The 12,154-nt window shown below is 38.1% G+C and overlaps 2 protein-coding genes across 3 annotated transcripts in view; one reads left to right on the forward strand and one right to left on the reverse strand.

Annotated features, from left to right (window-relative positions):
* Positions 1-580: 580 nt before the first annotated feature.
* On the reverse strand, positions 581-5,386 carry LOC147764784 (uncharacterized). Its single transcript, XM_087002492.1, has 5 exons — positions 5,078-5,386; positions 4,645-4,711; positions 4,105-4,226; positions 3,391-3,793; positions 581-3,221 (listed from the first exon to the last, which is right to left on the reverse strand). Exons 1-5 carry the CDS (start codon positions 5,129-5,131, stop codon positions 2,182-2,184), a joined length of 1,686 nt encoding a protein of 561 aa, XP_086858618.1. The 5' UTR covers positions 5,132-5,386; the 3' UTR covers positions 581-2,181.
* Positions 5,387-5,616: 230 nt separating this feature from the next.
* LOC106159660 (ankyrin repeat and BTB/POZ domain-containing protein 2) overlaps positions 5,617-12,154 on the forward strand; it is a 54,258-nt gene continuing 47,720 nt past the window's right edge. Inside the window, exons 1-2 of one of the 2 annotated variants that reach the window (XM_087002480.1) lie at positions 5,617-5,664; positions 6,250-6,327. The gene's annotated coding sequence lies outside the window, so the exon portion shown is untranslated. The remainder of the gene's footprint in view (positions 5,665-6,249; positions 6,328-12,154) is intronic. The other variant, XM_087002481.1, reaches the window with a different exon arrangement.

Here is a 12,154-nt window from a genome sequence, read left to right on the forward strand (position 1 = left end):
AACAGTAATAACCAACAGTAATAACCAAAGTAGTACCTAGCAACCCCCAAAGGAACTCTGATGGGAGGATCCGCCGTGGAATGAAATGTTACGTAGTAAAACTTCATTATATTGCACAGTGGAACATCAATCTCACATTAATAGCGGTGAACGTTGACAGCCCTTACCTTACCTTACCTAGCAATCTCTTGGCTCACCGCAACCATACGTTTGGTTCAGATTAAGCACTTACATCCGTTACACGAGTACGGTATATTTTCATTCCTGCCATAGGATTCGCGGAAAGGTCTCAAACAGGTCATTGCGGTTGCAAAGACTCGCTTTAGCTAGTTAGTAGCAGAGAACACAATGGGCATCCCTGCTTTGCTGTCGATAGCGCCTGGTGATTAGGTGTTCATATCATCAGAGAAAAGGAAAACCATATTCTTTATGAACGAGGGTGTGCAACTGCAGCAGAGAACTGTAAAACAATCAGGACTTTTCGTTCTTATCTCGTCAAATGAACCCCAGACTCAATGTGTTTTGTGTCCGAGCATGCACTTGCTGTGCATTTTATTGTGAAGATAATAAATAAACAGGGTTGCCATTTGGGATTGGCTTTATTTGACTTCTGATCTTACCCTAACATCGTATTTTTTCTTGTTATAGTTACCAACTACGTACACGGCAAAGGATATCTAGGAAATCATAAAGTGTCGGAGGTAGAATTTGTCTCAACATAAGTAAAGATGGTATTGATCTCACCCGCATTGCGCCAACGACATGGTATCGAAATACGAGTTCATTGTATACCTGTCATCGAAAATAAAAAAGCAGTTCAAATATCAAGCGTTTAAACACGTACACGCAGTTATTGCAAATGTCTGAACAAGTTCTTATAAGAACGTACATATTGTAGAAACAAAAGTTAATTAGGTCTATATATACAAATTAATATGTAAAAATCGCAAGACATCAGTCTTCTACCATAAGCCCACTCTCTCTTATGTACAACTGACCTGCTTAAATTAGGCATTACAAGGCCGAATTCAGAAAAGTGGCTCCATTCGTAACCAACATTACGTTGTGCATTATATCTCGAAGCATTTTGTGACAAAACATCCGATGGACTGGGCTTGCACTGACACACTGTGCCAAGCTTTAGGCTGCCTTGCTACAAAGACATGAAGCGTTCATAATGCTCATCACCCAAAGTTACACACGTAACTCTTGAATCTGAAACCACGTACACATTGACTATGACTCACAATTAGTGGAGTCGGCATTTTCTTTCTCGTAACTTAAGATTCTTTTCATATCGTAATGTGTCACTATCTTCACACTGATGATTTATGATTTATCTTCTATCATGTCTAATATCGCACCAGTCTGGTTGAATTTGCCAGCCGATCTATGAAAGCACGTTACCGCTTCCTTAAGACTGGGATAATATAGCCGTATCGATAATTCTATATCACGATGATAGTCATCTCGCTCCTTCCTTTTGTCAAGAACTTCTTGGCTGGTTCACGCAACTACTGTTTGGCATGCAATAATCGAATCTGTGTGTGTCTGCTGTCACGCACAATGATGCCATTTGGCTATACGTAGGAAGCGAAAGTTTGTCTGATAGAAGAGATTCATTTTCTGTTCAAATACAGGATTAACTTTTAGGAGATTTCCTGGTATCAATACAAAGTCAATAAAACTCCAAAACACGGTTGCTCCATGTATAGTGTGCTTTTTCATGTATAATAAAACAGTACATATCGATATTAATGACAGCACACATACCCTTACTTCTCCATTTAAATTGCTTTAAAGTGATAATAACTCTTCGTTTCGGCCAAAAAATTAATTTTCCTGGAGTGAACAACAATTTTCTCATACTTACCCATGGTTAATGAATCCATTTTTACATTCAAAGTAAGTCCCTGGGTTTTTTTTCTAAAAAGTTTGGTTTTTTGTTAAAATCTCTTAAAGAGATTTTAACAGAGTGTAGCCATCAATGGAGGTTACGTCGTCTAAAGACAAGCTCAGATATCACAGTAATAGCTATAACTGCCGTTTTTGTGGTAAAACAAAATATATTATATTTCTATGAGTTATTCACAATGTTTTTTATTGTGAAATATAGATCTCATATGAAGAGTTATTATCCCTTTAATTTAAGTCATTGGATCCAATAGTTTCCCACAGGTTTTAGATCAACTCCCCATCCGAATAGTTCGAATCGTCATCGACGATTTCTCCCTCGCTGAACGAATCCAAACGCTGCTCAAGGCAGGCCACAAGCTGAATTAGCAAGTCCGCTGTCATCCGCATTGATGGTCGTCTTCTCGGATTATGATTAAGACAATAACTTGCGATGCAGATGATATGCTCATCCAGAACTTCCAGATCGAGATAAGTCTTGTGCAATAAACGTCCAAAACTATAAACATCAGACATCCAAGTGAACATTCCTCCGCACAAAACCTCTGGCGCAAAATGGGGATGCTGTACGGAAAACTCTTCCCTGTCGCTTTCTTCGACAAAATGACTGTACCCTCCTCCTTGTGTCTCATGTGTGGCCAGACCAAAATCCAAAATATAAGGCTCGGGTACTGGTTCCCATTCATCGTCTAGATGCCCGGTTAACATGATGTTGTCGGATTTCAAATTGTTCACCGCGAAACCTAATTCGTGAAGCTTGGCTAATTTTATGGCAAGTTTGGAAAACATATTGGTCCACCGGATCATACACTTCACGCCAGCGGCATCGTTAGTGGTGTAAATGGGGACCCGGTTAATTTCAGTGTCTAAAGGGACACCCGCTTTTTTCTCGCTATTGCCTGGGTATTGCATCATGTACACAAAAGGATGACAGCTGGCAGATGGCATACGCTTTTTGATGGCATTTGTGAACTTGCCATTGCCTGTGAGTCCTACTGCACCAAGAAAGTATGGACCGACACTCTCATCTCTGAGACTGCGCAGAATGAACCCCTCTCTCCTAATTTCGTCCGTTGTGATGCACCTTTTGAAGAACTTTACAGCGACCACTGATTTTGTAAGAACTTCAGTGGCCAAGTAGATCTTGCCAAACGGATCTTGTCTGTTGGTGGTTCTATCCACCAACCAACTTCGGGAAGGGAAGTCAAGAATTTGGAATGGCACCAGGCGTGGCACGCGCTGCTCTATCTGGTCCGGTGGAAAAACATCTTTAAGAGTCAACTTTGGGCGGGCGTAAACTTCCAAAGCTGAAAATAAAAAAAAACAGTGAAAGTGTTCAGATACATTTCTTGGCACTCTTGTCATGTTTGATAATTTATTTTATCATTGTCATCTGCAATTTTATGAAGAACCCTTTTGTATCCAACACCGAATAGCAACATAGCTACGTATGATCACAACAATATTAATCCTCACCTCGTTCTGCTTTTTGTTTTTGTTGCTGCTGCTGTTCCTCGAAGATACCGACTGGCTCCCTATCAAGTTCACTCTCTGGGATTCCGTTCAGGTCACTTTCAGGTTTCCTGTTGACCTCCCCAGCTTGTTCCTCTTCCTGCTCTTCCCTTTTCTCTCCATCCGATTCTTCGACAGGGCTACGCTGGAGTTCAGCCAAAGATTCCCAAACTGATTCTCCAGCTGGTTCTTCACTGTGTTCCCCCTCAGGTTCTTCAACTGTTTTGCAAACGTGTCCCTCTTCTGGGTCTCCTTTGGGTTCACAGTTTGACTCAGTTGGTTCAATTGATTCGTCTTTCGGTTCTGTTTTCATCTGCCCAAGAGCCCCCTGCCGTTTTGTTACTGTCATTGCTGCAGGAAAACGTGCCTAGTAACATGAGTAACAAACAGTTCGATCAGAGAAGAAGGAAATAGGTAAAAAAATATATACATGTAGGCCTAATTTCCATTCCAATTTTTTTGGTGTCAGTCGAATTTCAAACACCCTTTAATATCTTAATATAAATAGTTGATTAAATTATGATATGCAAAACAAATAAAAAAGCATAAAAAATATTAAAAAAAAAAAAAAAAAAACGGACAGAAAAATTGCAATTGATGTGGATCCGCCCCTGAGTGCTTTATGCATTATTGGGAATCCACACTCGCTTCAAATGTAACTTTAAATTTATCTGTTACCTGTGTTGCTTGTGCAATTTGCATTTCCTTTACTCTTCGTCTCAACCTTCTCCTCAATCTAACAAATGGCCACCGAGGAGGAGTCTGTCTCGTACGATCACGTCTCCCTAGTTGATATAGGCCTACAAAGTGAAATTATCAATTGAGATTTTTTAAGTGAAAGCGATTAAAATTGTGTTTAAAACATTTTTAATCAGTTGCTTTTTAGAACAACGGTTGCCTACAACGATTCGTTTGAAATTATGTGTGTTAAAGTATGTTTCAAGGGTATTTACATAATGTCATAAACTTCTCAATATTTGGACGCAAAAAGTTACGCAAAAAGTTACGACATCTTTAGAACTTCTCTAACGAGATTTTGTGTTTCACTAAAATAATAATAAAAAAAAAAGTTCATAGATAGATCCTGTATTTAATTTCTACTCCCCCCAGTCCCTTTAAATTGAGGCGCACTGTCTCAAGAAGAACGAAGCCCATAACATACTATAGGGCCTACATGTATAGTGAAATATATGAAAATGTTCACGAATTTTTACTTACTGTTAGGCCTGGGCCTGTGACAACCAAAGCACGCCGTGAGTAGATCTAGCGTACTTGTTTTTTTAAACTGAAAAAAAAAAATATGTAAGTGTATATTGTGACAAACTAATTATAAGCATAGAAAAAATTACAAAATAAAATCAATGATCAGCGATTCCAATATATTTCATAAAACATTCGCCAACATTACAGAGGACTTATCACGTATCCACACCCGTTTGGAGAAAGTATTGGTTGTTAATTATAAGAAACGGATCAGTAACGCCAGTTTAAGTGAAATGGTAATTCATCTGACGGCTAGCGGTTTCTTGTATTAATGGATAGACGCAGTCGGAAAGTATGAGTGCGTCTCCGATCCAAAGCTGTATATTAGCGCAGAAACAAATAACCAAGAATTCTCTAGTGTGAAAGAAAACCCTATATTGGTACTTACATCTGATAACATTTTACTCTTCAATCTGCAATTTAACTGTAGAAATATTAACATTCATAAGTGCTGCAAACATATTGGTCTTCATATTGAAGCTGTTGTTTGCGGCCTGAAGTTGTCTTAGAGACTTTACCATGGGGTATGACGTCACAAATAAAAACCGTATTTATTGGACCGACTTGTCACATGCCGCAAACATTTCTTTAAACGACAAAGAGATCTTGTAATTTCCATAAAAATGTTAATAAAAAATTAATACCTTGACAAAATAATAATAATAAAAAAATGCGTGTGTCAAAACACTTCTTTTAACTTTTTTAGATGGTAGGCCTACCACTTCGACAGGCCCTGTTCAACACACAGAACTGGGTTGAGAACTTAATTAAGTTATTTATGACGCGTTATTATTGTAGAAATTATGCAAAATAACAAAACAAACAAATCAATAAAGGAAAGTGAAAGTCTCGTTGGCAGAATTTATTTTTCAATGTTTGATAAATTTTAATAGTGATATGAGACCTGTGGCGTCGTGTTTGACCTAGTTGAAAACGAAGAGTTGTCACATTTCGAGGCACGAGGTTTTGAGATAGGTAGTGCTACTTGTAATTTCAGTAATTTGGCTTAAACGTCAATTACATAGTCAGTACTGATAGTATTTACTAATAAGTCTGATAAGCATTTCAAGGTGGTTCCACGGTTATTATTGCTGTGAATTTTGTTTCCTCACCAAAACGGTGTCACTCGTTGCGGATCAGTGATGAGATGGATAAGTAATTAAGTCATAGGGTGGAGCAAGCACCCTATGCTGACCCCTCTCGCCACCACCCGTTACATCTTCTTGCTTGTATTAAGAGTTTGAATGAACTTTAGCGTGGGACATTTGTGTTCTGGTCCCCTTAACTCGAAAGCATCGCGCATTGCGACCTAGCGCAAGCATCCCGATTCCATAACTCGCCCCATATAAAAAACGCAGTGCTTTCGAGTTAGGGAGCCCTGGATTACCTGTATAATACCAAGGAGTTCCAATAAAACCCTTTTTCAACTCACTTTGCATTTTTTATGGTCTTCTTTACCCAATCATGCTGGAGTAAAAGAAAACATAATATCACATATACAGACTAATACAGTGTAAACTTTAAACTGCTATTTAATGCCAGTATTTTTGCATTTTTTAGTCCAGTTCAAGTGCCATAGTCCACAGTGTCTGTCACGTAACCGTAGGGCATCTTGTCCTTCCATTATAAAGACACTTGGTAAGTTGAAACTGTTTTTATTTTTATACTTTATTTCTCTGACAATATATAAACATACTTTTTTTAAAAGATAAATTATTTAAGTTCACATACCTTCATGCAGTGCTCTTAATTGGTCTCAGTTACTGTACAAAATGTTTTTTTGTTGTTGTTGTTGCATTTCAATGTATCCTCTTTTTCATGCTTTCCTTTTCTCTTCCATGCTTGAATTACAGAATGTATATGTCACAGTCAAGATGAAAATCCAGGCAGTTTGTCAGTTTGCCTAAACAAGATCCCAGATAGCAAGATGACGTTGGGCCAACGTCGGCACCGTTGGCACTTGGTCGGCATTGGCATGCCGCCATCGGGCCAACATTGGGCCAACGTCGGCACTGTTGACGTTGGTCTGCTGTCATTTGGCCAATGTCGGGCCAACGTCATTTTTTTGACGTTGATCCAATGTAGGGCCAACATAGGACCAACATCATTTTTTCGTTGTTGATCCAATGTAGGGCCAACGTCATTTTTTTGACGTTGATCCGATGTGGGGCCAACGTTGGGCCAATGTAGGACCAACATCATTTTTAGTCGTTGATCCAATGTAGGGCCAACGTCATTTTTTAAGCTTTAAACTTATGTTGGACCAGTCTTTTTTAATTTTATGTTAAGCTGCCATCAAGCCAATATTTGGTGAAGTCATTTATAATTTTTTATAAATTTTTTATTTTTTATTTTTTTTCTTATTTATTTATTTTTTATTGACCTGTGAGCTGAATGATTGAATTATCGTCATTTGATCAATTTTGATTTAATTTATCTCTCTCTTTTTCTCTCTTTTCTTCAAAGTCCCCTCATTAGTGCGCTATTTGTTTGATTTGACTTGACATTTGAATGAATTGTTAACTTGTTAGAGCTACTCGTCCCGCTGTTTTAAAATTCCGCTTTTTATGATAAGCCGGTCAAGGACCCGGATGTAGCGTTTCTTAGAGGTATGGATATGAAAAAAGCACAAGCGTATCAAATTGATACAATTCGTTGAGTGATTTGATTCGTGATGCGATTGAATTGGAAGACATTAACTCTGGCGACGAGGTAGTGCAAAACTGTGAGCCAACTTTCTTTGAGAAAATGGAGGAAAAATGTGAAATTACGAATCGAACCATACAGAAGTCCGGAGACATTAGGGCCACGCTGGACGCTGGCTAGACAGATTTAAACTCTTCGCTGGTGGAAAATGATTGATCGTTTCAGAACCAACGGACGGAATGAATAATGAACAACGACAGAAAATTAAAAATACATGTCAGAAGAGACGCGCGCTTATGTTGCATTCAGCAGGGACAGGTGTACAAGATATTTTCAGGACTCTCCCAAACACAGGTGAGAAACATGAATATACATAGACAGTTAACGCTTTAAAAGGAAGTGGATCACCAGAAAATGTGAGTATGGTGAAACCGAAGTCATTTGACAAACCAACTCAGTCTAAACACCACGAGTTCAGACACGAAAAACGAGTAGAAACCCTCCGACTGAGAAAACAAGGAACGTTGGATCACTTTGCAAAAGTCTGCGAAACTTAAACTATTATTCAAGTAAATGACAGTTATGAACATGATAATCCAGGAGTGCATATACATTTGGTGTGGGAACAAATGCAATATACACAGACATGATGGAAATAGAGATAGGCGGCGTTATTGCCAGATTCAGGTGCATATTGTAATATTATTGATGAAAATGCATGGGGAATGCTGAAATCCAAGAAAAATAAATGTGGCTCATTGGAGGACCACAAAACAAACAGTATTATTGTGATTTAATTCAAAAGCATCAACAGTATACTGGGGTTTGTTTTTGTGCACATGTAATTCTCTTTTTTTTTTAGTACATCTATATCTATGGAGTTTTCATGGTTCTTTTTTCAGAGTTTACATGTATGTAGCCAGCATGCTAGTTGAATTGAAACAGTTACTGCATGGTTATTTATAATTTTGTTATAACTCTCCTTCATCTAAAAAAACAATGTTTTTTCATTCACTATTCAAGATTCATTCATTACAGAACTAGTGATTATGTTTATTAATGTTAGGTTTGAAATAGTTTAAAAAAATGACAATGTATAATATTATTTAGGCTAAGGTGTGCAAAAATATTTTTGCCCCTCACCCCCCCCCCCCCATGTACATGCATAATTTATTCACAATTTTTGTGTTAGTTCGATGAGCAGCTTTCTTTAGTAAAAAAAATAATGTTTGTTCTTTTTTCTTTACATGTATATAAGTGATATTTCCCCCTGCTTAGTGTCTGTATATTTGCCTTTTTGCAGTGTAGTTTTTTTAAACATACATTGTTTTGTACAAAAAGACAAGAGGTTTCTTATTTATTAAATTTATTGACATTCTATTTACTGTTGATTTGGTTACGTATATATATATATATATATATATATATATATATATATATATATGTATGTACTTTGAACATAATTGAACCAATTTTAACTTTAACTAAAAAATGAAGTCATAAATAAAGTGATTCAGGCTTTTTTAAACTGAAAACATCCTGTAGAACTTAATGTACAGGGTTAATATAAGGTTCATTCATAAATAAGTTTTATGTAACTAATTAAATATTCAGATAATATAATTTTCAGACTTGATCTCAAGTAGGAATTTTCAGAAATTAAATTTGGCCATGAAATTGGCCATGAAATCACCACTATGATATAATAAAGAATATATTTTGTGTTGCAGACAGAAATTGTTATCGTTGTTGTTTTTGCTTATAATTTCATAAAGTTAATCACTTACTTTAAAATAAAAAAAATTAATTTTGGGCCTATGCAGGGCCAATAAGCAGGGATGCTAGTCTTCCGGTTTTTACCGGAATTCCGGTTTTTTGCGTCCAGTTATAAAATTTTCTGGTACTATATTTTGTTCCGGAATTCTCGTTTTTAACGTGGTCGCGGACTGGACGAACGATGTGTCAGAGGAACGTCGCATTTCAACCATTGCGACAGAGCTGCGTTTCAACACAATATCTAGTCACAACCGTAGCACGTGATTTATTTATGGCGCTTGATTGGTTGGAAATGTAGGCTTTAATGTCAGCACCCATGTGGAAAGTTTTGACACCGTGTGCGCGGAATTTTGAACTAAACCAAACTAAATGGATTTCGCGGAGAGGGGAACAGACGATATTAGCCATTACCAATCTTTGAAAATGATAAATGAAAGGGATTAACATTTAGTGACTATCATTATCATGCTGGTGATTATCAAGCTTACGTGAGGGATCATTACTGTCTACTATGGGTGGTAGGTGTTTATGTACTGATGGCACTTCCATCTTGTCAATGTCAAGATTATCCTTGGAAACAACTGTTGAAAATTACCATGAAGTTGTGATGACATATATTGCAATATATTTATTAAATAAAATTTGAAATATAGTAATTGTTTCATAATCAATTTGTACCCCCCCCCCCCCCCCCCCGGTCTTTGCCAAAAAAAAGTTCAGGTTTTCTTTCCGGACCCCACTAGCATCCCTGAATAAGCTGGTTGGCATAATTACAATGGGCCAACGTCGGCCCAACGTCATAACCCTGATGCTGGGCCACCATCGGGCCAACCATTACCCACCGTCGGGCCAACGTCGGCCCATCATCGGGCCAACGTCAGCTGGTTGGCAAAACGACGTTGGCCCGACGTCGGGCCAACAGATGGCGGATGAGCACGGACGTCGGCCCGATGCTGGCACCTGCGCTGGCCCGACGTCGGCCCAGTGCACTGGTCGGCCTTACGACGTTGGCCCGACGTCGTAAGGCCAACCATGCCGACGTTGGCCCAGAGTCGGGCCAACGCCTTGTTGCTATCTGGGATCAGTTTAAATCCATTGTCAATTCTAAGCCCACGTGATCAGTTTAAAAGGCTTGCATAATCAACTGACATTTTTTGTCAATTTTACATTTTTACAATTTTGTCATATATATGGAACAACATCTGGTTATGGGAAAACACCGACAGTTTATCTTCTTTATCCAGCATGCAGAGCATAATTAAACGATCACTATTCACTGTTACCACATAAGTTTCAAGCTTTGGTTGATTTATGATGCCCTTGTTGCTTTGTTGTGTCTTGTGTGATGCTTTGTGCATTTATTGCTCACCTAACACAATGTGATTGTCATTGAATGGCGAAAGTTGCTCCCTGTTTACCATATGACTAAGACTGGGTTTCCATCCCTAGATCGATCTAACAGGATCGATCCATCTCCATGGGGTTTCTCACTAAATTGCATAAGTGGCTTAGATGTTGGCACGCCTGCTTAAGCTGCTAAACCGATAGTTAATTACCCTTTATCAGCTTAAGTTGGCGTGACAGACATCTAAGGTATAGATAAAGCACGAGGCGCTGAGCTTTACGAGAAATGGAGCAGATAATTGGCGAGGCGAAGCCAAGACAATTATCTGCTCTATTTCTCGTAAAGCTCAGCGCCGAGTGCTTTATCTGGCTTAAAGCACGATTCGTTAACCCTGTGCACTGGTGCATGGAATGCATTTGTGGATGACGTGACTTTACGCGAAATAAAGCACGGCGCGACCTATTGTCTTTTGACAGGAGAGTGCTTTAAGCCACTTAAGTTTATTGCAAGTAAGCAAGAATCCTCTTGGAGTTAGTATGATAGTCTCTGAGAATGGTCTCTAACACCCCATTTCCATAGATTAGATCGACCTACTTTAGATCGACCTAACTCCCTGGGGGTTCACGCTAAATGGCTGTCAGCCGGGCGGACACAAAAGTTAATTACACCCTTACGGCTTGTAGTAGGCGGGACGGACATTTAAGTCGGATTATCTGAAAGTAATCTAGTGAGACTCCCCGCGGGGATAGATAGATCTAAAATCTATGGGAATAGAGCCTAAGCAGCACTACTGTAAAAGTTACATGTAGAATGTATTTAGAAAATTAGCTAGCATTGAGGTGAACACAGTGTATGTTTTCTGTGTAATTTTATCTCACAGCCATGGCCATGCCATATTTCAGTGCTCTTGGCAATCTATTGCAGATTTACAGTCTATCCATGGCCATTTAGTTATAATAGTTTTTGTATTAATTCTCATTTTGGTTTGCTATTATATAAAAAACAGCCTTAACTGACCAAATATCAATCAACCTATATAGTAGGCTTGTTAAGAGGTCAAACGCTGCATTTTATAGTACAAATGTCTAACTTGGCATAAATGTACCTTGGGCCAAAAGAAAATTTTTTATCCAAAGAGACGCCCTCTATCGATACATTAATTAGCATAAATTATGCAAATTATGTGCCAAAATATATAATATTTCATATTTCCATTAATTTTTGGCCTAGAAACATGTGTAGATTATCAAACCTGACTAAATAAGGGACAAGGAACCCTTTTCTGATCATTTGGAAGCAATTGGTGGCCATTTTGTGCCTCAAATCCAAGATGGCCGCCACCCACCATTTTGAAAATGGACATAATTTTGCTATTTTATGTTGAATTTTGAAGCGTTTGGAATAACTATACTTGATATATATATAGATTCCTACTATTTTGGGGGTGCAAAAGTCATTTTTGATATTGTTATGGTGATAGTAGGTGATTTGAAGAAACAAAGAGGGTGATTTAAGTGCCTACCAAGATATGTGTGAAGACTGCAAAACCATGGATATTGATAACCCGTATTCAAATATATCTCAATGCAATTTTTTGTTATATACTATCCATAATGGACTAAATTATGAGCAAAAAAAACTCATTTTTACCATTATGGAGGCCATTTTGGCCATTTTGTCCCTCAAATCCAAGATGGC

The sequence above is a fragment of the Lingula anatina genome, chromosome 1, assembly GCF_051362555.1.
Source record: "Lingula anatina isolate TDL-2025a chromosome 1, LinAna3.0, whole genome shotgun sequence".
Lineage (NCBI taxonomy): Eukaryota > Metazoa > Brachiopoda > Lingulata > Lingulida > Lingulidae > Lingula > Lingula anatina.

Excerpts from the sequence above, each read along its gene's own strand:
- LOC147764784 (XM_087002492.1), bottom strand. The coding sequence starts at position 5,131 with ATGTTAATATTTCTACAGTTAAATTGCAGATTGAAGAGTAAAATGTTA. Across the intron at positions 3,794-4,104 it reads AAATTGCACAAGCAACACAG|GCACGTTTTCCTGCAGCAAT; the intron begins GTAACAGATAAA and ends TCATGTTACTAG. Across the intron at positions 3,222-3,390 it reads AAAACAAAAAGCAGAACGAG|CTTTGGAAGTTTACGCCCGC; the intron begins GTGAGGATTAAT and ends TTTTATTTTCAG.